The 26,553-nt window shown below is 36.3% G+C and overlaps 1 protein-coding gene across 1 annotated transcript in view; it reads right to left on the reverse strand.

The window, feature by feature from the left end:
• CSMD1 (CUB and Sushi multiple domains 1) overlaps positions 1–26,553 on the reverse strand; it is a 1,614,989-nt gene that overhangs the window by 56,693 nt on the left and 1,531,743 nt on the right. The window contains exons 51-53 of the mRNA XM_063099815.1: positions 25,644–25,838; positions 17,635–17,808; positions 768–941 (exon numbers count right to left, since the gene is read on the reverse strand). Of these exons, the coding sequence (XP_062955885.1) occupies positions 768–941; positions 17,635–17,808; positions 25,644–25,838 (543 nt within the window). The remainder of the gene's footprint in view (positions 1–767; positions 942–17,634; positions 17,809–25,643; positions 25,839–26,553) is intronic.

Genomic DNA, 26,553 nt, shown 5'->3' on the forward strand with positions numbered 1-26,553 from the left:
CCAACAATTTTTTTCTTCTAAGTAAAGCTTTCCTCTCTGAACTTTGTACATTTCTTACAGATAATACCTGCCACTATTTCACACTGACATCAACATTTCTCGTGCTTAATTCTCAGGAAAGTAAAGGATATATTACAAAACAATTGGTTTTAAAGAAATTTTTCAAAAAGGGGTACATTTATTCTAAAAATAATAGTCAATATTTACCTTTGAAGTTATAGAGTTTGAGGATAAATGTTACATATAGTTTCACCTCTTTCTATTAAAGAAAGGACTGTTCACAAACTCTGTATTCTTGATGAAACAATGACAAAAATTCAAAACTACAAACAAAACAGAAGATGAAGGGAGTAGGGCTATTTTTAGGAACCTGCAAAGCTAACCTGCAAACTCAAACTCAGCATCTTTAACCTCCTATTTATAATTACCCTTTGTTTCCACCTAGTACATCCTATGATAAAATCAAGGAAAATGCATACATGATATCACTTTTCCTGGGATCCATTTAAAATGAATTAATGGACAAACTAAATGTGGACAGGAGCCTGGAGGAGGCATTAGAAGGAAACAGGATGAGAAGATGATCAAAAAAGGAACAGAGTGAATGTGATAGTGCTCGTATTCTCTTCCTTTGGACAGGCAAAATTTAGAGTTCTCTAGTCTGTTTTACTCTGATGATTAAACATGTTTGTATTATGGCTTCAAAACAAAAGAAAATGTAACGAAAAGAAGCATCTGATGAATTATTTCATGAACAGTGTACTTACGGACACAGACAGGGGTTTGTCCAGACCATTTGTGGTCCTGCAAGCATATCCTAACGGAAGTCCCCACAAGCCGGAAGCCAGGATTACACTGATAAACCACCGTGTCTCTGTAGCTGAAGCCATCTCCACTAATATGGCCATTCACGATTGGGTCTGGGGAACCGCAGTGGCCAGCTAAAAACAAGTAAAACCAATAACAAAAATTTTAGAGAACGTGTCATTTATAAAAGTACTATGTTCATAATTTGTTTACCTTTATTATAAAGTCAGTAACAGCACTGAATGTATAACTTATTGGAATTTTTCCCATTTATCTATAGATATGCATACATATATATACTTTCATTTTATATAGTTTTCCTTTTATACTATAGTATAGTTTTTCTTTTTTATATTATTTTTCTCAACAACAGTGATTAAAATATATCTTTTTTAAAAAAATTATTATTGATTGTGCATTTTCATGGGGTGCAAAGCTGACTGTCATCACCTGTGCCCAAGATGTGATGATCAGATCAAGACTATCAGCATGCCCATTACCACAAATTGAAATTTTTCCCTGTACCCCACACACCCTTTTCCCATCCTCCTTCCCCCTCCCTTCCCCTTCCACACCCTCAGCAACCCTAGGTATGTTCTCTCCCTCTGCAAGTCCAACGCAACGCTGTGGTCTTTCTTTCCTTCCATCTTTCTATCTTAGCTCCCACTTATGAATGAGGACATGCAGTATTTTTCCCTCTGTGCCTGGCTACCATACGATCAGCAATCCCACTTCTGGTTATATACCCAAAGGGATGGAAATCATCATGTCGAAGTGATACCTGCACTCCCATGTTCATTGCAGATAAGGAAAAAAGCTAAATGTCCATCAATGGATGACTGGATAAGGAAAATGTGGTATATTTACACTACGGAATACTACTCAGCCATAAAAAAAAATGTAACATTTCTAATATGAATTTTTTTATTGGTATTTCCTTAATTATGGCTTCCGTGTTTATTTATCTTACTGGTATTTTACATTATTTACCTTCTGATTCTATTTCCAAATAAAAGCCAGAAGGAAAGAAGAGAAATTTGGTATAAACATGAACAGGGTTTGGTAACCTGCTGATTATGAGTAATAAAGAGAAGGATGAGAATTTTCAGTCTGAGAAACCGGATTATCAAACTCCTTGTGAAATTTCATATGGAAAAGACAGAGATCGGGAAATAAGGTGAATTTTGAATACGTGAGTCTGAGTTATGGGTGAACCAATGTAATCATCTGAAAATAGAAATCTAGAGTTTAGGGGAGAGGTGTGCTGAAAAGAGAGTGGATTAAGGAGAAACAAGAGTCCAAATGGTAGTTGAAACTAAAGGGTGGCTGAGCTTCCTGGGGAAAGTATACACAGTAAGAAAAGAAGAGGCCTGAGGACAGAATCAGGATGGACATGAATACTTAGGGAAGGTAAAAAGTATTGATGTGGAGGAATCTGAAACACAAGAAGACAATTGCCAAATATGGTATCGATTAAGCTTTAATAACAGAGAGTTACCAAATGGAGAAGGACACTAAAATGAATTTCGGCTCTCCATGAGTCGTGGCAGGAAGCAGAAGCACGCTGTGTGGGGCAGAGACAGCGAGGGGCAGGATTTGGCTTCCCGCCACTACACTTCAATATCCTCTCCCATTCCCCAATTCATTTTATTTCTTTCCCTCCAGTTCCTTTCCCCTTTCTCCATACCTCTCTTCTTTTTCCTTCCCTCCTTCTTTCCCTCCCTCCAATTTCTCCTTTTCTATATCTTCGTTTCTCACATATATTAACAAAATATCTTATGAAATCAACAAAATATGAGGCATTAAGAGTAACTCACATTAAAAGGATCTATGTAACACAGGGGTTTTGGATTGACAAGAAGAGGAAAACCATTTACTATGAGTTCCTAAATTATCTATCCAGAGATCACAACTTATCACAGGGAAGTAGCTGCACAGACTGGAGTAGATGCCTAATATCTAGGTGTAGGCTCTCCCTGCCATTGATTTCCCCAACAAAGGACACAGCCTTTGATGTTCTACACAACTTAGAGGATGCCCAGAGTCAAGAAAATCATCAAATCATTGTCATACTCCAGTTGGGGTTAATTTCACCATTCTAGAAGAATTTGAAATAATCTATATTTCAACTTAAGATAATATTTAGGAAACATTGTGTTCGCCTAGTTTTTAACCAAACTTATTACCAGCAAGGTGATATTGCAGAGGAAGGAGCTAGAAGACAGAATCCTATCTTTGCCACAACTCATAATAAGAGGTCAGATCAAAAAAGCTGTGGTAGATTTGGCTGATTCCATTGCATTGGCAGGTTTTCCAGTCAGCCAGCTCAGTTAAGTCAATTCTGGTGATCTGTCCATGGCACCTTCTACATATATAGACTCAATACCAGCAGAGAACTTGAGTGAAGTTTACTATTCTGCATGGATTGAAGAGAGACCCTCTGAAGTTGTGTTATTACAGGACACAGAGGACATTGGTTCCAAAGAGGTTCCCCCATTCCCAGACACTGCTGTGTGCACAATGTGCTCTGTCATGTAGGAAGATGGAGCAATGATTCCAATCCCAGAGATAAAGACTAAGGATTCACACACCAGATGGCACAAGAGATCCCAGCTACTTTTGAGGTGGTAGATAAAATATCTAATTTCTAGAAACATGCACTGAAATAACACAATCAAATCCTCAAAGAGAATGTGGGTCACATAGCTCCTGGTTGTGATTCTAGATCATGCCAAGCACTTTGGGGGTTTCTTCAAAGCCTCTCACAATTCCATGAGGGGAGGATTTGGGATCCAGGGCAACAGGGATGCTGAAGAGAGTATTTTGACAAAAAGTTCCTGTTATTTTAGGTGATTTCCTCAGGACTCATTCTTAATTTGGACAAACAAGACTGGTTAGACTCACTTTTAAGCCTTAATAAATATTTTTTGCAGCTGAGTTTTTAAGGAGTCACTTAGGTTGAGGTTGCATGGTTTTTTGAAAGCCTGGCAAATAAGTACTCTTTATGGTCCATCAAGGGGAATCTGTATACTCTGGAAATCACATGGAAAGGTTGACAGCATGTTTCAAAATAAAGATTTCCAACAGCAACTCTTCTCTGACACATGGTCATTTCAGTTCTCTAAGGATTTGGCAATAAAGAAAACAATAAATAAAACTTAAAGAAAACAGAGGATGTGTTTCAAAGACATTTATTTCAGCTCCGTGCCTGATGGAAAGAAGAATCAGCAGGACTGTCTAATACTATACCTTCCCCAGATGGATAAATGTGGACAACGTGGCTTCCTGATCTGAAGCAAGTAGATAGCAACAGTTTTTTACTTGTATCACTTTCTGACCCTCAGTTAATTCATTTTCAAAACATTTAAAGTCTTAGATCCATTAGAAGCTATTCACAAATGTAGAATATTCACATGATTCCACTTATACTATTTAATCCAAATCTCAATATGCCAAAATGTGTGGAAGGGAAAACTGCATTAGGTGGAATTTGAGCTAAATATACTCTGAGCTCTATTTCAAATGTAAGAATTAGTTATTCTATGATAATATTGTGCTATATTTTTTGTATGTGAGGTTGTTTTTTTTTTTTCCCCCGTATCCTTAATGTAGTCCTGGTTTTTAGTCATGCACACAATACCTAGGAAGATCTCTCTACAGCTACCACCAGATCAATATATAGCTATATTTTTGCTTCTGCCCAGTGCCAAGAACACATTAGTCATTCACTGAATACATGTTGAAATGAATAGAAATAAAATAATTTCACTGTTTGACAGTGATGTCCTTTACGTTACTTCAAATAGATTATCTTCCATGTTACTTTCATTTATTTGACAGTAATTTAATGATGGCAATGTTCTCGGGGCTGGAGATTAAATGAAGAATAAGACACAGCCACAGAAAGTGAAAAAAAGATGGGCAGACATAACACACAAGGTGTCCTGAGGGCATGTGGACTTGATGTGAGAGGAACTAGCTAGGGGGGCATATGGCCACACTGAGGACAACAGATCTTACTGAGATGCAACTTCTAAGGTCTGAAGGATGAGCATGCGTTATCCAGGTAAAGGTGACAGAAGAGGCTTCTAGCTACAGAAGTTAGAAATTTTATTTATTTTTTAAAGTCTTTGTTAAAATATGAAGACTATAGAGTTCTACGATGAAAGTGTATATTTACTGAGAGGGCAGTCATTTTAATCCTTGTAGCATCGTGCTCCACTACTTTGATTCTCATGCTATTTCAAGGTATTTAGTTGTTACAATTTCACTGAGTATGAACAGTAGCAAAGAAGGATAAGCAACACTGCTAACTGCAAAAAAAAAAAAAAAAAAAAGACTGGAGTGAAGGCAGCCTGAGCACTCAAAACCAAGTATCAACTAATTAAAATAAATGTAATTATTTGGTAAACCCTATATCATGATGCCAGATTTTGGTTTGGTTTGGTTTGGTTTGGTTTATTTTTAATTGACATTTGACTTCAGCTTTAACAAAAATTACTAAATTTTTTTACAGGCAATTGTGAAGCAATAATAATCACACCTAGGAAATCAAAAAACCTGAATTTCTTGAGAAATGTCCTCATAAATTGTACTATTAAAATGTGAAAAGAAAATCTTGGGGTAAATGTATGTGGCTTATTTTACTTGTATATCAATCCTACCCATTAATTTATTAGTATGCTAGTAATTTTAACCTCATAGAACTGATAGACCAACACCTAATAAAGCTGGAGGTATAAAGCTACATGACTTCAAATTATATTACAAAGTTGTTGTAACCAAAACAGCATGGTACTAGCATAAAAACAGACACTCGAATCAATGGAACAGAATAGAAAACATGGGAATCAACTCACATACTTACAGTCAACTGATCTTTGACAAAGACAACAAGAACATACATCAGGGAAAAGACTGACTCTTCAGTAAACGGTGCTAGGAAAATTGGACTTCTATATGCAGAAGAATAAAAGTGGACCTGCACCTCTTACCATACATCAAAATCAACTCAAAATTGGTTAAAGAATTAAATATAAGACCCCAACCCATAAAATTACTAAAGAAAAACATAGGGGAAACACTCCAGAAAGTAGGACTGGGCAAAGACTTTATGAATAAGACCTCAAAAGCACAAGCAACAAAAGGAAAAATAAACAAATGGGACTATATCAAATTAAAAAGCTTCTGCACAGCAAAGGAAACAATCAACAGAGCAGAAAGACAACCACAGAATGGGAGAAAATATCTGCAAACTATACATCCAAAAAGGGATTAATATCCGGAATCTAAAAGAACTCAAACAACTATAGAGTAAAAAAAAAAAAAAAAAAAAAACCCAAATAACTCAATTAAAAAATGGGCAAAGGAAATGAATAGACATTTTTCAAAGGAAGACATACAAATGGACTACTGGTATATGAAAAAATGCTCAACATCACTAGTCATGAGAGAAATACAGATCAAAACCACATAGAGATATCATTTCACCCCAGTTAGTCTGGCCATTATTAAGAAGACCAAGAACAACAAATGCTAGTGAGGATGTGTGGAAAAGGGAACTCTGTCTTCTACACTGTTGGTGGGACTGTAAATTAGTACAACCATTATGGAAAACAGTATGGAGGTTCCTCAAACAACTACAGATAGAACTCCATATTATCCAGCAATCCTACTACTGGGCATATATCCAAAGTAATGGAAATCATCAGGCTGAAGGGATACCTGCACTCCCATTTGTACCTAAGTTCTATTTACAACAGCCAAAATATGGAACCAACCTAAGTGTCCATCAGTGGACAACTGGATAAGGAAAATGTGGTGTATATACATAGTTGAATACTACTCAGCCATAAAAAAGAATGAAATTCTGCCATTTGCAGCAACATGGATGAGTCTGGAGAAAATTATGTTAAGTGAAATAAAACAGACAAGGAAAGGGAAATACTGCATGTTCTAACTTATAACTGGGTGCTAAGAAAGAAAGAAAGAAAGAAAGAGAAAAGACCAAAACAATACGTTGAGCTTTCAGAAGGGGGAAACATACCTAAGCATACTAGAGATGGTGGGGGTGGGGTGAGGTTCAGGAGGGATAGACTGGGTAAAGGGCATAAAGAAAAATCATGATTTGTAATAATAATATGCCTAAATAAATAAATAAATAAAATCAACTAGGAAAGAATGCTATGAAATTTTAACCTCATATGATTTTTAATCCAACATATATAGATAGATAAATATAGATATATCCTAAACGAATTGCTGAACTGTCCTTTAGTTCGAGAATGAATTAACAATTCAATTACTACCACACTTCTAGAACTTTAAAATTTAATTCTTCATTTTTCCCATGTTGAGGACAGGTATTACTGTGAGATAGGTAATTCACCAACTGCTTAAAATTGTTTTTGAGAAAACTGGTAGCAGAATTGAAAATTTAATGTTCTGCTTAGGTGACTCTGTTTCATTCACTATACCAAAAAAAAAAAGAGAGAGAGAAAAAAGAAAAGAAAACATTCAAAATGTCTTTTAAAAACTAATTGAATGATGGAATAGGAATACTGTGAAATTTCAAAACAGATGGGTCACTGGAATCTGGATGTCTTACCTCATTTGCAAGTTATTCCTTCATACCATAAGCTTTGAAAATGACCAGCTTTTACATTTATTCTGTATATGATAAATGTTGTATTATTGTTTCTAATTATAAGCTGTTGCTATATTTTGGTTAGAATGTCCCAAATAGAAAAAGAGAAGTTTTTTAAACAGTCTTTCTCCAAAACTGGGTTAGAAGAAAATAAAATCTGCCAAAAAATGTCACCTAAGCATAGAGATCAGTAGCACGATAGATGGAACACTGAGTTGACCTTCATAGCAATGTAATCAAGTTACAGGAATCCCATAAGCAAAACACTGAGATGGAAGGAGCCAGAGAAAAAGGGATGCCTTATTTCTTGACGGGTTAAAGTTTTCCTGCAAACTGCATCTATTAAGGAGAACTCAGGAGGACAGGAAGTGGCAGGTGACGTCTGCTGGGAGTCGACACAGAAGAAACCACGTGTTCTATTCACACCTGCAGCAGCATGGCCAGTACTTAGACCAGGGGAGGCAGCACTACCTGCAACTTACAAAGCTTAACATTGGACAGCAGGGATCTCAACGGGGCCAGCCTCTCAACGCCTTGTTTCTAGAAGGTTTCTGTCTGAATTCCACTCCACAGATATTTTAGCGTAAGTTGATAAACCTTTCTGAGAGAAGTGAAGGGTGTTTGGTTGTTTCTAGTAAAGTGAATATTATGGAAACTAGTTCTGGAATGAATCCAGGTTCCTCAGATTTCTAGTATGTGCCCCCGGTAAGAATGCTACAAACTCTCCAGAATTTAGTTCAATGACGCCATATTTCAGAGAAGGAATATTATTTACAGGTAGGATTTTGGCATGGTTCCATACTGTTTTGCACTGCCTGATTTTTGATACCACAGTGAGGCATGCAGCCTGCAACTGAACACCACCACAGTGATTTCTAGTGGTGACTTTTCTGAGTGATGACACAGGGTGTCTTGGATCCTCAGGGCCTCCAGTGTTATCAGAATTACCTTAACATTACAACAAATGCAGAGAATGAACACCTCTAATGCAGTAAAGTAGATTTGAGCCTGCTGCAAGCATGTAGACCTGTGCAATTTTAGAAACAGCTTCAGTGACTTGGAAGTTTAATGAAGTTACACTTAATGCCTTAAAAATCACTATACCAGTGAAAATGCTCGAAACAGTTTCTCTCATGTTTTAGGTTTCACACCTGTATTCTTTGGTGTGAAATCAGTGCCTTCTATAGCAACCTTAAGCCTGGGTCTCTGTCCCCTCACAAGATCACACCCACACACCCACACAAACACACACTCACACACAAACACACACATACAATTTCCTCCCTGAGAGTTGTCTACTTTAAGGTCACCTTTTCAATGTACCACTTTGTAACAACACAAATGCTAAATATTAGTCTGGGGATTAGAACTGAATTCATTTTTTGAAAATCTATAAAACAAATATTCAACCTTAGTATTTGCTTTGTGATTATTGGTACTTATTGCTGAAAATAAAATACTAAGCATTACAAATATCCTGCTCCTGTAAGAGAATTAGAAATGTCATATGCTTCATGCTATCCGTTCTGTGCAATAACACTGTCTTTGAGTTAAAGTCAGAGTTATTTGGACAGTGAATTCCAAAGCCAATTTACAAACTCTTTGCGAGTATTAATAAGTGGTCATAAAATGTCAAATGGATTAGATCCACTTATGTGCAGGGAAAACTATTATTAGCATTAAACGTCAATGGACGTATTTAAATCTTTAGATCTGTATGCATTAAAGGAACACATTTGAATACTGATAGGTAAGACTTTTTTCTTTTCCTTCAATTGCACATTCTAGGAGTAATGCTGAGTGACTTTGTCACAGAAAAATGTGGTATTCTAGAAGGTACATGAAAGTACATCCTTCCAAGGGTATGCAAGCAAGGGGACTATTGAGCTATGTAACACTGTGCTGTCAATAACAACATCAAACAAGGATCCAATTTCTCTGCCATGAAATACATTTTTATCAAATCTCTGTTTAATGCACCTTAGTCAATGACAATTATTTTAAGCTATACTTGAAACAAAGAAAAATTCAACCTAGTCCCATGATTTGGATAGTCTTTGGGACTTTCAGAAATTTTTCATCTGTTCTTTTTTAAATATAGTTCCCAAATATATCATATTTTATACCTTTATCCCTGTACATTTACTGCCCCCTTTACCTGAAATTTCCTTCCAAACCTTGTCTGACTATAAAATGTCTACGTGTCCCTCAAAACTCAGCCCATATCTACCCCACGTGTGTAGTTTTTCACAAACCCTAAAGGAATTACTGCCCATTTATACAAGACACAAATATCTTTTTTATTTTAGGTTTTCTCTACAATAGAAGAATCTATCTTTAGTCCTACTTATTTAAAATATCCAGGCTTCTACTTTTTAGTTGTTGTTGACTTTGTTTTGAATTCAGCAGAATGCATGGTAATTTTTCTTAGCTATTAACCTCTACTATTTGACTTTGAGGTCTAAGCAAAGGGTCATGGTCTGTGCAACAAGATTCAGCCCAGCGCCTGACCTGGAGTCACGTCCATAATCTTAGATGAACCTTTTTCCATAATCCTGTTGCCGTATCAGACCAGAGAGCTCTACCCCTGCACATGTCCTGTTCAGGCAAATGAGACTCCCCGTGGCACAAAGAGCACCTCTGCCCTATTCCACATGTATGCAGGTGCCACTGCACCTGTGGTTTTTAGTTTCTTGAGTAACTTTACTCCATTTCTGCTTGTTGAAGTTCCACCTGTCATCAAAGTGGCTTCCTCTATCCCTTTGTCCTCCATTATTACTCTCAGTCTCTCCCACCGTTACCTGGCTTTCTGCACTACTTTGTTTATACATCCCTTCTGCTATCCATTAGTCCCAACTTTTGTGTGTGTGTGTGTCTTTTTCGTGACCGGCGCTCATCCAGTGAGTGCACCGGCCATTCCTATATAGGATCCGAACCCACGGCAGGAGCGTCGCTGCGCTCCCAGCGCCGCCACGGGCTCGGCCCAGTCCCAACTTTTTATTAAAAATACTTGGTATTTACCTTGTATGTTCCTAAGATTATAAATTCTGTAAAGGGAAAACCACATCTTATTAACGACTACATACTACTCAATAGATCTCAAGGAATTAAAATAACTTAATTAAATACTATTCAGTAATATAGACAGAAACATTCATGACTCAGAATTTTGCTACATTTATCCCCAAGCCACCAAAAATGCATATATATGTGTAAAATATGAGGACTGGCATTGGGTGTTTCCCTAACTAATATGCAGTACATATTTTACAATTAAGGTCATATAACAAAGATCAAAAGGGGGGAGGATTAATTTTCTTGCTCTAATACCATCTTTTTGCTGCAATATAAGCAATTATATTATAATCATAATCAGTCGTTTTATAAAACATTTCTATGTGGATCTCAAAAAATACAAAGCATTTAAAGAATATGTTCTAATTTTATTTCCTAAGAACTATGAATAATTATGGCCTAAAATATTATTTTAGACGAGATCAGGCACGCTCAGGGTGGTATGGCCGTAGACCTAAAATATTATTTTAAATCATGTTAACTATTTTAAGCATATGGATGTCACTATGATATTATATTTACTAAAGAATTTAACTTCTCATAGGTTATTACAGTGCAGAAAATGTAAGTTTATTTCAAATTACAAAACAATCTATGGAAAAATAGATAATTTTCTTTATGTGGGAAATGTCCCAATCTATCACTAACATCTTGAATACTACAGATTCAAGAGGTAACAAAGTGGGTGAGATGATAGGTTATCATGTGTTGAAAAGTCTAAATGATATAAATGTTATCAAATGATTAATATAGGCTTATACAACGGGGACCTAGACTACAAACTTACAACCTCATTCTGGTTTGTGTGCTCTCTGTTGGGTTCAAGGCAAACTAGCCCAGGGAAGATAAACTGAAGAAAATAATTAAGGGAGCATGTATACTATAAAACTTCCCTGATGGATTAGAAGGCACCTGAGAAAGCAGATATGGGGTCAGCATTCTCAGTGCTTAATTCTCCAGCCTAAGAAGATCTGTAGCATTACACAGTACAGACGGTAAATTAGAACAATTCCTTTGCAATTTAGAGAACTCTGGGAGATCCCAGTCGTAACACAGGAACGACAGCACTGATTAAGCAAGGGCCAACCTTTTATAAGAATGTGCTCTGATGCACATATGTGTTACTTTGCCTAAAGTGTAGCTATAATGATGTTTGCATGCGTAATCCATCCTCTCTTAAAGGTTCTGCTTAGAATTCAAGCTAGGAACCTCAAACACAGCATAGATTCAGTTCTTGAATATTAGGCAAAGGAAATTATCCTTCCTCTCCTTAAATACAGCTCTCCTACAGTTAGCACTCACAAGGCTCAGCCTGTAAGAGTGTTGTCCATTCACGTGCTTTGCCATTTCTACTGTGATAATCAGTAAGGATTCCAGCATATTCTCCCCTGTTGGAAATCACTGGAAAAAACTAGAGTACTAGAAGAAAGATCCATGTCCCACACAAAATAGAAGCACAATCTCAGGAAAATGTATTCTTTCTAGTAACTCTACAGATAAACAACAAGTTATGTCACCCACAGTTTGTAAAACTGCTTTTATCAAGGTGTCTTGCACTGTGATGAAAAGCATCACAGACGTAGCCTCAATACAGCTCACATCCAGAGGAATCTGTTAGTCCGTTTCTGTGGCTTATAACAGAAGACCTGAAACTGGATAATTTTAAAAGAAAGAAAACTTAATTCTTACAGTTTTGGAGGCTGGGAAGTCAATGATTCAGGGGCACATCTGGTGAGTGCCTTCTTCTTAGTGGTGATCCTCTGCAGTGATGCAGGTTATCACACGCTGTGAAGGGCAAGAGCTCTCTAACTTGCCCACTTGCTCTCCTTATAAAGTCACCAGTGCCCCTTCTGCGACAAGCCACTAAACCATTAATCTATTACACCATGACTGAATTAATCCATTCATGGGAGCACAATTCCCACAATCCAATCACCTCTTAAAGACTCCAAATACCATAATCGGAGTTCCCACCCTCTTAACACAATTAAAATGGGGGCTAAGTTTCAAGGAGTTCTGGGGGAACATTCAATCCATACCAGAATCCTGTATAAAGAACTACCAAGTGGGTCACTGCCTTCTGTGTAAAGTCTTTATTAAATTGTTAAACAGACTTAGCCTGTTAAAAAATTACATAAATTAGGGGAAATTTTCTTATATTGAGTTTAAAAGCTATTATTTTCTGTACACAGTATCTGCTATTGTAAACCAATGAACAGAAATATGCCAGCATCAACTCTAGTCCTTGCCTTTGGTAGATGTCCTTAATTAATTTGATTTTTGTTTCTTTTTTTTTCCACTCACAGATTACTGATTAAGACTTGTAGAAGTCAGCACAGCACAGTCTTCAGGTTGACTCCACCCATCATTCAGGCTTGTATTGATATGGAAAACAATTTAGCACAACCGGTTTATTCCATCTTTCACCTGATAGCATTTTAAATATTTGAAAATAGCTATTAATTGCTTCCTAACTTATCTCCTGGCCAAACTATTGATCAAACATGTTCCAAATACCCCTCAAAGATCATGGTTACCAGGTCCTTCAGCACAGGTATATATCAATGTAATTCTGGCCATGGGATACCCAGGCAAACAGAGGATGAGATGGATATTGTCAACAAGACTCGGACAAAATAAGCACCAGAGCAATCTCCTCACAAACGTGAGCTTTTTCTTACCCAAAATGCCCAAATTCTTTGCTTGAATGCTATAATTTCAGAATTTTCTCCTCATCATGAACATGTGAAGTTATGTGATTTCTTACCTTGAAGAAAATTTTACATTAATACCTATTGTTTTCGTAGGTATTTGGTCTATCACTAAAATTTAAGAGATCCTGAATCTGTCCCCTAATACTATGTTCACTCTTTCAACAAGTATCATTACTACTCCCTAATCAAAGATATGAATAAAAGTTTTAAATTCAGAAGTGCCATTTCTAAAGAGTATTTCTAAAGACCTGTTCCATAGCAATAGCAAACCAAAGAATGGATGCAGACTTACACGTCTTGTGAAGACTCGTTAGCTTTTCATGAATACATGTCACCAAAGTTATTTATAAGGAATGTGTTTGAGTATCTGTTCTATATATAATCAAATTAATTAATAGCTTTTGACAACTAACTTCTTATTGTGAGAAAAATTATACTAGATATGTGTCTAACTCTAGAGTAGCTCCTTTTAATAATGTCCCACAGGGAACTCAGTAATACCTTCTTGAATCCCCTCAGCTTGTTCAGATGGAATTCTCCTGGGCAGGAGACTCAACTTCATCAGAAACTGAAGCTCTGTCTCATAGACTCCTTATCTTTTGTGGGGATCCAGTTTCTGATATAAAAACATTTCCTAACCTTTGTGTTGTCATAATTCTTCTTCTTGACTGAAAAGACAGAGCTGAAGAAGGAGCTGAGACCTTCTGCTTTGTTTCTGTCGTCCATTATTTTAATCCCAACCCCAGTGAGTGAATTTGCTTCTTATTTCAAACGTAATTTATATAGCATTTTAATGGTTCTTAACACTTCTCATGGTTCCAAGATCATGGTGGGTTTATCCTTCATAATACTGTCCTTAAAACTAGTTTAGTCTCTTGAATATGTCTTAGGACAGTTGCTTTGCTTGAAAATTGAATTTCTTGTAGAATATCTGGTGTAACTATCTCTGTTTGGGTAATTTCTCATTTCCTCCTTATTGGGGTGATTTATTTTTCAAAGTCAGAGTTTGGGGGTTGTTTTGTTTTGTTGAGGGGCTTTCTTACAGTTGAAGCCAAGGAATTATGTCAATTGTTTACTTAATTAAAAAAACATATATCTCTATCAACTGCCTCCATATTTATTGTAAGTAATTTTCCCTCTATAAATGTCAAGTTTATCTTCTTTTTAGTCCAGATAAGCCTGAACATTACCCAAGGTTATTTAGCTTGGTAGAAACCCAGAGTGATTTTCAAGCAAGTCATAACAATGGAAATAGACAAATGGCAATTCAAAGGACAAGTTAAGAAATGTAAGGAAAATAACAAGACTGATAAGAAAGAGCATACAGTATAAGCATCTCCAGAGCAGTACAGGATGAAGGACAAAATTAGCCATGGAGAACTAAAGCACAAAGCCCTTCTCTTTGACATGTGTGCTGGGATGGGGAGTAATATAATGCATTAGTGCTCATGTCACTTCTAGGTAATCAATAAATTCCTCCTTCACGGTCAGAATTAGCATGATGGTACAACTTTCTTTTATACCTTCCTTTGAGAGATAAAATTGTTGACAAAGGGGCACAAAATTTACTCAGATACACTCGTAATGTTAAGAAGTCTGTGTTCTACAGGGGTATTTCAAAAAGGAAAGGTTCATATTATCTTTCAATTCTATTTCTCCATGAACTTTTCGAAGTATTCTCATGTAATCAAACTAAGTTTAAATGTTGCTTTTTAATATTTATTAGCTTTATGATGTTGGGAAAATTCGTTACTCTCTGAGACTTTTTCTTATCTATAAATAGAAGTAATAAGCTCTCACAGTATGTTCTAATGAGGATTCAATAAGATAAAACTCAAAAATGCCTTGTACATTTTAAGTCATCAATAAATAACACAATCCATAATTTTGTCTCCAAATAAGGCATCTGGTTAATATTTGGACTATGGAGGTATACAATATCTTCTGTATTAAATAGCTGTGTCTGATTTAGGATTGGAGCCTATATTCCCTTCATCTGTCTGAGCATCTCATAATCTTCTCTAGCAATGACGCTACCCATCTCTGTTCTCCTCCCAGTTTACCCTTTTACCCACATCCCCTCCGTGTCTAAAATACAACTTCATGGTTTCCCATGGACATATATCTCACTGGGTTACATTATGCTTCCTACCCACCAGCAATCTATTTCTCTGGTAAAGGGATATGCTTTCATTACCATATTCTATGTAATATGAATCTTAACCCCTCAAGTCTCATGGTAGCTGTGAAACTGTATGTAAAGTCTTTATACTAAATTTATTACCCGTTATTTATCCATTGGTGTGTATGCATATGTGGCTACATGTCATTTCTAATCCTTTTCTAATTGTTTTTTTCTTTTAAATATTCTCTGCCTTCTCTAATTTTATTATTCCTTATATGCTGTATCTAATTTCTACAACATTAATATTTTATGCATTATAATCTGGGCATTTTTCAGTTTAAATTTCTTCCAAGTAAATGGACTTATTTCTGAGCACATAATCTTCCAAAAGCTTCTAAGACACATTGCATCCTGTTGAGTCCATATTTTCTGGCACCTTCAGAGAGCCAACTATTAAGTATGCATTTCCTCCTTTCTTCAAGTCCTAACCTTCAGACAGAAGGAAAACACAAAATAGGTAAGGATTTATTTGGGATCAATAAAACTCAAGCTGACCCTATGATTTAACAGTTATACAAAAAGAATATACCACTTAAACTCTCCACGTCTCCAACAATAGTTTTACTTGAATCTCTTATTAGTAACAGCCAGTAAAATGTGGTTAGGGATGTGTTTGTAAGCAGTAGAGCAGTAATAAAATGTAAGATGGTTTTGATTTCCATCCTCGTGATTACTATCAGAGTCTTTTGGATCATCTAGCTTCCTTCTTTAGCACAAAGTTCCACTGAAGTTGACAGAGAAGACCTAGTCCACACCACAGCTGCCTAAAGGAGAGTGCTACTCAATGGCCACCCAATTTTATAAGGACATTTAAGAATACAAAAATATCTTAGAAGCATTTGTGACTCTCTACATAAAAGCCACACATATCCAAAGAAATTTTATAACCTAACAAAAACTATAAAGACTAAAAACAACAACAAGATATTATGTTCAATTATACATACATATATGTTTAATAATATATATGTTCAATAATACATATTTTATTAAACGTATAAATACTATGTAATATTAAAGAAACAGTCGTGTGTTGCTTTATGATGGGGATACATCCTGAGAAATGCATCTGCATTGTTAGGTGATTTTATCATTGTCAGAACATCACAGAGTGTTTACACAAACCTAGATGGTATAGCCTACTACATACCTGGGCTATTTGGTATAGCCACTATAATCTTATAAGATCACCATCACATATGTGGTTTGTCATTGACAGAAACATGGTTATGTGACACACACACACACACATAAATATATACACTTACATATATAGAGACAAAGAAAGCATTCAAGCAGCATTCGTGTAAGTACTGTAGTAATTTAATGCTAAGTGGACACCATTCTGTGAATAAGTGTAAGAACCTTCTCTTCATGGTTGGTTTTCTGAGGGGTAACTACTTTAATTTTATCCTCTTTCTTCAAGTTCTCTCACATGAAAAAAACAGATTTTACTATTCAAAGTGTACTAGCCCTGGCTTAGTTCCTGAAATGATCCTGGCCCAGAAGATACAGAAGCTTAATCCTTCCAGCTTCTACGGCTTTGACTGATTATAAAATTACTGAGGATCACAGAGAAGGTTGAAAAGGACTAAAGGCAGCTGAGTTATTTCACAAATGACTCAGAATCCTACAGGATCTCCTTTAGAAATCATTGCACTATAAACTGCTTATTCAACAATTTTCATACATTATTCACAACATTTTTCAATGGAAACATTTTTGACCATTTTCAAAAATTATTATCCAGAATATTTTAATCGTTGGGGAAAAAAGACCAAATTATTACACACACATTCCATTTTAAATAATTCATTGTGCTTACATTGATCTGGATTAACATCACTTCAATTTGTTGACATTTTTAAAAATTTTTAAAAAGATAAATGCATCATATCTTTAAATTCATTTTTGTGTGTCCTAAAACCATCATGGCATTTGAGTGTAGTTATATTCTCAGCACTCTGTAAAATAGTCTTATATCACTTAAAGTAATATATGACCTTCATTTATTGCTCAGATAGAAAAGAAAATTTCCTTAGGTACTCAAAAAGTCAGATTGTGAAATGCAGCATTATAATGCTAAGTAGGATTTAGCAGCACTGTGTCAGAGCATTTATAGCAAGAACTCATATGCATCGCCCAGCTCTAAAATATTTTTAAGGTTTATTTGAATTAAATTAGTTCCAGAACATAGATTAATTTACCGAGACATCGTGTTTCCGTGCCACTCCAGAGTCCGTTTGCTAAGCACTCTCTGACGTGAGAGCCCACAAGAGTGTAGCCTGTGTTACACGTGAATATCGCTGTGGCCCCATACACTGTCAACGTTCCAATCTTGTTACCATTTGGGGGAAAGGACAGACTTCCACATGAGATAACTAGAAGGAAAAAAAACAATAATAAAGTGAACATTATTTCAGCTTGCAGATTACTCTTGTGCCTAAAAACACACTCTTTAGTCCTAATTTTCATTAAGAATATGGAACAGGGATATCTGCTGAGGCCTAAATAGACCAACCATCTAGGAAGTTTGGGAAATAAATTAATGGTCACCCTCTGTATAGATACTTATTACATCACCTAAGTCTCTGCACTTCAAATTCATAAACACATCACAGAATCTCAGGGGAGGAAGGAAATCCAAAGTCATCAAGGCCAATTGATCAATTTCATTCTTATTTTAAGCAGGTAAGAATGAAAGTGTTAGAAAGCTGTTCAAAGAGAAGCCTTAAGAGCACTAAATGAGCTATGATGTGGAAAGTGCCCAGGGCAAAGCTAGAAAGTGGCAGAAATTCCTGAGTTCTTATTACCAGCAAATGACTAAGAGGCAGTAAAACATAGTGAAGAGGAACAGACTCTGGCTGCAAGCTACTCTGGTTCAATGCTGGGTCTGCCAAGAACTAGCTACATGAGTCTGGCCAATTTCCTAAATGTCTCTGGGCCCTGTTGGGTTGATAATAGTGCCTAGTACATAAGGTTGTACCTTGGATTCAAGGAAAGGGCTAATGTAATTGCTTAAAGCTATGGCTTGCACATAATCAGGCTCAGTCAGGGTTGGTTAACAGTGAAGTAATAAATCAGGACCTATTTAGTGAATTGAAAGAAAGTATGAACATTTTTACAAATAATTCAAGTGAAGAAAAATGCGGTGCATGTACCATTGAAACCAGCCCTTTTTAATTAAGCTGATTTTACTCCAAAATACGACAACCTGGGCTCCATTTCAAATGGGCAGACAGACACAGCCAGGTTAGGTCTGTTCTACAGGGGGATGCCCAGAAATTTGGAAGTTCAACTCCAGAGTACTTTACGATGAGAGCATTATTGTTGCTGAGAAAGCCTCTGTGATTTATTTGTTTCTGGGACGGCTAAATCATTATTGTGTCGTATCCTATGCTTTCAGTAATACTGTGAACACGTTTGCTGTACCAAATGTCAATGAATTCAAGTAAAATTTAGATTTCTACAATTTGTTATGAACTTTTCATTAAGCCTTTTCCCAAACATAGTGTGACCTTCACCTTGAACTACGATATTTAAAGATCCATTTGTAGCCATTTCAGATGATTGGATCGTGTCCCGAAGCTTCCCACTTGTCAGAAATGTGCCAAATAACAATGCGGTCTGAGTACATTTCCTCCTAGAGCTCTCAGCACACCTTCCCTGAGAGACTAGCAAGAAGTCTGCCTCTTCCTCTGCATCTGCTTTTCTTCTTTCAGTCTCTGTTAAAAATATCCTGGCGACAAAACTATCTTACCTTTGTCCTCTAATAGGGTTTACTTGATTGTAAAGAAGAACTAATGGAGCAAAGTGTTAGCTTTTCAGCAGCTAGATAATGGGATTTCAGAGCTAGATTCTCCTTTGGTGGTAAGCCTGATACATTAATGAGGACAGACGCAACACCTGGTAAACGCTAGCCTAATTGAAAGGGGGACCCCCTCACTACTAAAAATAACTTTTGTCAAACATCACAAGAAAAGCCTTCTTCCATGTTATCTTCTCCTCTCAAGTTTCCAAAAATGAATTCATTAAGTTTGCTTTTTTCCCATCTGTTAAGAATGCATTTATGTTCACAACCAAAAGTGCTTCCTCCGAATTCTTAGAGCAAGTCTTTGCACACACAAGATGCTCAGTTGACAGCATCGAAATGTCCCCAAGTTGCAATCCATAGTGCATTTTCTCACTCTCCTGCGGATTAAAAGCCATTTGCCTCCCTCCCCACAGGGAAGCCTGTTTGTCCTCTTTCCTTCAGATCTGCAATTATATTTGTGTTGAAATCTACTCTGCTTGAGAAAAGAAACTGTATTGTGACATATCTCTTCTTATCCCTGTAAGATCAGCCGTCCTGTCAAAAATATGGATAAGACTTGTGAGTGTGATAAATAAGTACAAGCCCAACAGCGGGCACTTTCAAATAGGCTGGAGTTGGATAAAAAGCCTAATGAACCTGCAGACCACCACGCACAGTGAAGAGCCTGCACAGGAGGGCTGGGCTGTCCACTGTGAAGAAAAGGCTCAGAGGACTCGTGATGGTTGGTTTCAAATACTTGAAGCCATTCTGTGTAGACCAGTGTCTGGCATTGTTTTATGAGGCCTAGAGGAACAGAGCTAAGATCAATCACTGAATATAAGTCAAAAAGAAGACCTCACGCAAAGTGAAAATGTTCAAACATGAAATCGCTGTCTCTGGGGCAATGAGCTGTCACTAGAGTTATCTGATGTTAGCTGGGCATTTACTTACGAGGATATTATCAAGAAAATTCTACTTTAGGCTGTCCTGAGTGACGTACGATGTCTACTCCAACAATGGAATGGAACAATAATGCCCATTGTATGGTTTCCTAGGGTATAGGTAAAACACATCTGCTGACGGAGACATGCTCCCGTGTGTTTAATGATCAATCCAGGCACACTTCTCGTTACAAACAGGAGGTCAAAGACCGCTTCACTGCGAGGTTGACCAATGTCTGATTTAAGAAAAGTCTTAAATTAGTGGTTAGAAAAGAGATATAGTCCAGAATTTAGGCAATGTTCTCTGAATATATATAATATAGCAAATTCTAATGTAGCTCTTTGTGTCTGTTTGTGTATAAAATTTAAAATGCAAAGAATTTTTTTTTGATTCATGGATTTCTGCAATAAACATTTTCCTTACTTTAAAAAAATAAACAATAAGTATAACAATAAAGAAATAGAAAAGGAAAAAAATAATATTCTCCAATTTTTATGAAGACCTTGTTTTAGAAAGGAGTGTGAACACCCCTGGTTATTGAATTTAACTCTGTTATTTTCACTTGAAGGATAAGACTTCAGAGTTAACAACTTAAAGGTAAGACTAAGGTCTCCTGTCCTACTCACCCACAGAGACCTGGGGCTCTGAGGACATGTTAGAGTAGCCCAGAGTTAGAATAACACAAACCCTTCAAAAAGTGGTGAACTTCTCAGCTGATTTTATAGTTGTTGTTGATGTGCTTAGAAGGTGAGCAAGGGTGACTTCATTTGGGGCTAACTGGACATGCAGATGGGAGAGTCTAACATTTCTAATCCCCAAGCAGATAGACAACTGGAAACAATTTGCTGGATATCTCATGAGTAGGACCAAGGATAAACCTTAAGCAATTAAAAAAGTTTAAAAATTAGATCTCTTTAGCTACACCAATGACATAGATGATGATTTACTGAAGATTCTACTGGTCCATAACCAATACAGTGTAGAAAGTGACTTTGTGCTTCTGTGAAGACACTTCTGCCATGTGGGAAATTGGCCTTACAGAAATGTGTCATTTTAATTATTTTTAATTCAGAAGTTAAATGGCATTTCAACTTCCTGGGGTTTATCACACACTTATTTAATATTAAATTATACTATCATCAGAATTCACATTGTGTTTTCTGTGTATGTGTTGGCAAAGTAAGAAACATGGGAGATAAATGTAAGTTTAAAATGAAATGAAAACATGTTATAGCAAAAATGAACTCATACATTTATTCTTTTTTTTTTCTTGTAGATCCCAGAAAATAATGTATAACTCTTAAGGTTCTAATAATAGTTTTTAATTTTATTTTGGGGGAAATAAAGTTTTAATTCTTTAGTAATTCTCAACATTATATTGGCCATATTTTTTCTGACGTTATTAACTGACTTTTGAGAAAGTAGAGAATTATCATACTGAGCTACTAAACATTTGTTCTAAAGAAATAATATATTAAATATTGAACTAGACCTAGTCGTGAAAAATATAAAAATAATGATACTAATACCATGAAAATAAATGTTAAAGGAAAATTTTAGATAAAAATTTAAACGATTTGACAGATGTTCCTTAACTTACAATGGGGTTATGTCCTGACACAGCCATCATAAGTCAAAAATAATGTAAGTTGAAAATGCATTCATAACCTGATGCAAACATCATAAAGGCAAAAACTGTAAGTCACACCACTGTAAGTCGGGGACCAACTGCATTTGTTTGTGTAAGTGCTTTCATTGCTTTGTCTTTAATTGTGTGTATCTTAGTTAGCAGGTGCCCTAAAACTTGTATTCTGTGCTGTTCTTCTGAAACAATTCTTCTCAAAATATGATCCAAGAACTCCTGGCAATCCCTGATATCCTTTTAGGGATCTACAAGCATCTCTCTTTCCAACTACCATAGTACCAACTGCCCACTTTTTAAAAAATATATCTCTACCAAAACAACATAAGTGCAGAAACTGATATGCAAATTCAGTCATCCTCTATTAAGCCAGACTCTAAGGAAGGAGATTTGCAAAATCTTAAAACAAAGACACTCACTCTTCTTGCCAATTTTTAATAAATCCTTGTTGTTTATAAAAATATGTTATTTATGTTAGCATGTAATTGACATAGTAAATAAATTAATACACATTTAAATTTTTCTCAGTTTTAATTTAAATAAATTAACAAATATTTTTAAGTAACTATTAGTTTTAACTTATAATAGTAAAATAAATATAAAAAGGACTTTGGGGATGGTGGTAGACAGAATTCTATGATTGCTTCTAAGTTTCCTACTCCCTGGTGTAGATATTTTGCAAACCCCCCTTCTCTTGAGTGTGGGCAGAACTGTGAATAGGTTATAAATCAGTTGATTTTGAGTTCATCAAAAAAGAGAAGATCTGGGTGGTTCTGACCTGGTGAAGTGAGCCCTTAAAAGGGACTGAGTCTTTCCTGAAGTTAGAAAGCTTTGGATCATGTGAGGGCCTGGCAGGGGTCGGGGACACACGACAAGGAGCTGAGGGTGCTTCCACAGCAACCAGGCGAAGACTTTAGTCATCAGCCACAAGGACATGAATTCTGTCCCTGAGCAGGGAGTGGGAAGCTGACTGTGATCTAGCTGGGTTTCCAGATGGGGACACAGCAGACCAGGTAACACCATGAAATCAGTCCTGTGAGACCCTCATCAGAGGACCCAGCCAAAATGTGCCAAATATCCAAGCCCAGAAACAGTGACATAGCAAATCTGTGTAGCACTAGGATGCTAAGTTTGTAGTCACTGGTAATGAAGCAATTGAAAACTAATACAGATCTTCAATTATTTTTAAGAATATGAAGTTCCTGAGATAAAAAAAAAAAAAAAATCCTGAGAATGGTTGTTTTGAAAGAGGCTGGCATATATAATTTCTATTGAGGGTTTAGCAAACAACATACATGAAGATGGTTTCTGGACTCCAGCATTCTGAAGTCATTTCCAAAACACTTAGGCTACAGAGTGAAAAAGGGCAGGGGTTGGTAACAAAGTCTTCTAAGATTTTATACAGCTTCATAATTTGAACACATTAAAGATTACGACATTTAACGTGACATTTATGTTTCCAAAAAGAGGGAAAAAAATCTTTGACAAGCTCTTTTTTAGTGTAAAATTAAAAAAAAAAAATCAGCAGAGATAGAAATAAATTACAACGTCAATATTAAGCCTTTCAGGGAAAAGAAAATAAACAGAAAAACTTCAGCTGGGTCTCAAGAGTAATGATAAGCCCCTTGTCAACTTTTCCTGTGCCACTGACCATATGAACGACACAATGCAGTGCCTTCCCCTGGCATGGATTTTGTCATTTTCCACTAAAAGGAGAGAGCTCCTTTCCTAGGGCTCCCTATAGAACAGCTGGTTCTATGTTTGAGTAAGTTAAACTCAGAATGAGTATAAAACAAGGACCATTTATTTCAAAGACGTCAGAGGGACAAAATAAAGCAGCCCTGAATGAGAGGCTACTCTGGCCAAATTGTGACAATTTGCACTACAAACACTAATAAAGATGCCAAAACAAAAAGTAAACAATGATTTCATTTAGAATCTACTGATTCTGGAAAATGCCACACATCCATGATGTCACTCGAAAGAGGCAAATAACAGAATGGGGTAGAACAGCACATGCCCAGCAATGTGAGTCAGAGAACAGCTGCAATTTACATAATAAATGTGTGTCCCAAGATGACTAGATACATGCAGATAAATGGATGTGCGGGTGTTGTCTCTGGAACAAACTCATTATCAGAACAAGCAGAATACAATGTATTAAATTAGTCAGGAAAACAGACTTTCTAGAATTACAGAAGGATAGAGGCAGAAATACTATTCAAGGAAAGCAGAGCCCTGACTGTGCTTCTTCCCCCAAACGAGGGTGGCACCTGTTGATAATGAGCTTTGTTCAAGAATCTGGAGAGCCTCCTTTTTGTAAACACTCCTTTAAATAGAAGGCTCTCCATTGTTAAGTGCAAATTCTGGAATGGCAATGGAAGCCATTAACATAAAATGTGTAGCATAGAAAATACCCACCTAGCATTACTCTGCCCTGAACACCAGTAGCTGGGCAACTCTGGGAAATCAGGGAGGCAAGAAAAAGACATACTGGGCTGGCTGCATTGTAGAAACCCTGTGTGAACACCCCACCCCCAGAAGGTAAAGGGTACCTGTTTTTAAGATCCTACTTCTAGTTCGAAACTGACAAAAAGGATTTTGGCTGGAAGAGTTGAAATAGGCAAAAAGTAAACGCTACTAATTCTTTTTCCTTAACTCTCCTTGCTGGTACTAAAGATAGAGTCTCCAAATTATAAGTCAATTCATAAGTGTGGATAGATGTGTGTGGATGATTGGCATGAATGTGGGAAGGGAGGGCATTTACTAAGGAAGTGGAAGAGAGCAAATTTACTACAAACTCAGTGACCAGGTCATTGATAATACAAACCAGGACACCGGTCAGAGGGACAAGGAATCATTAATGATTACCCTGGAAAACAGGCTTCAGTCAGAGCTCCCTAAAGGAATCAGGGTCAATGTTCACCATGACTATGATGACTTTGAGCTCCTCGGAGTCAGCTACTGTTCCTAATTTATCTTTGTGGACATGGTAAAGAGCTTGTAGCATGTGTTTAATTGAAATTTGTTCTATTGCAGTTGAATTAACATTATTATCAAAAGCAGCTAAGAATTTATTCTTTTGTCTTTTTCATTTTTTATTCTGGTTTATTCTTACTGAGCTGCGTATTTTATACATTTTACACTGGTCTAACTACTTGTTTCCATGCATGATAATTTCCTGTGAACAATCAACTAAAGATTGTATATTAAATATGTCTGAGTCAAATAGTGCTCTGAACAATACTAGTATTGTTTTATTTTTCTATTTATTCATATTTATTATGAAACTCACTCAAAGCCTGAACTGCTTATCTCGTACCTAAGAGAATAATAATGTCCCTGTTCAAGACAGTCATTATTTGAGAACACAATATCTTCAACACAAATACTATTTCCCAAGATCCTAATTAGAATTTTTGAATAGGCAGTGTAAGGAATAAGAGTTATCTTTTTAAACATAGGCCTGTATTTGTTTTTGAGCTAATTTGAAACATTTGAGTATTCTTATTTAAAGTTTATAAAATACAATCATTGAAAAGGAAAAAAAAAAAACCCATGTAATCCAGCAGTTACACATTTTAAGTATGTCACATAAAAATACAAAGGTAATTCAAAAAGTTTGTGGAAAAATAGAATTAAAAGACAATACAAATCTTTCCATAAACTTTTTGAAGTACCCTTGTACATATTCATCATTATAATGAAAACCATACTATTAGGCTGTATTTTTAATTTGTAGGACTATGACAGATTGTAGGACCATTAAAGGTGGATGACACTGATGTCAGTAATTTAGCATGCCTGTACAATGTAGGAATATCTCACTTGTCACTCACCTTTACAACCTGGTCTCTCTTCTCCGATGGTCCATGTTCCATTTGCTTGGCACTGTGCAAGCCTTTGGCCCTCTAAATAGTAACCGGGGCTGCAGCTCAGCAGTACTTGAGCTCCATACTCATTCAGTGATCCCGAAACCAGTCTCCAGATAATATGTTCTGAGAGCTGAGCTTCAATGCTAGGACAAGGTACCGCTAAAAGAGAAACATACTCAACATCATCATTTTTTTTCTCAGGGATCAGACCATGCTTGCTTCTAATGGTAAGGGCTTGCTGTATGAAACTGATAGTGCTGTGCAAAACATATGCTATTGCTTATCATTTTACAGCTTCTCTACTACCCAAATAGTGACATGGTTGTAAAATGCATCCAATTGCTTCATTACAAATGTGCCAAAAATCTTGCAGTCAGACGGAGATGTAAAAGGGACAAATCACTTATACAAAGGTATATGGCTCATTTGGAGTAGATGAAAATCTTCATCAGGGTAATGAGCACATGCATATAAAAATCTTACATAGAATTTGTCTCAATATCCTCTGAGAAACTTGGAATAGTAAATATGTAATCGAAACCTAACTTGGACGCTAATTTTCAGAAAATTAGATACCCTCATTACTTCCTTCCTAGGAAACACACATGTATAATATATCTGCATATTACTGGATTATTAAGAACACAGAAATGCATAGGCACACTGCAGTAATACTGTTCAGGAAAAAGTTTAGTAAGTCTTAAAAGAGGTAATCTACATGTGTCCTTAGGAAAAGGCCCAGAATATAATAGTTACATCATAAAGAGCAGTGCAACAATTGTGATAGCAGCAGAAATAGTAGTAGTAGTAGCTGTGGCAACAGCAGCAGTGCTACTAATACTAGCATTAGAAGTAGCAATAGTAGTAGAAGTAC

Source organism: Cynocephalus volans, chromosome 1 (assembly GCF_027409185.1).
Source record: "Cynocephalus volans isolate mCynVol1 chromosome 1, mCynVol1.pri, whole genome shotgun sequence".
In the NCBI taxonomy this organism is placed as follows: domain Eukaryota; kingdom Metazoa; phylum Chordata; class Mammalia; order Dermoptera; family Cynocephalidae; genus Cynocephalus; species Cynocephalus volans.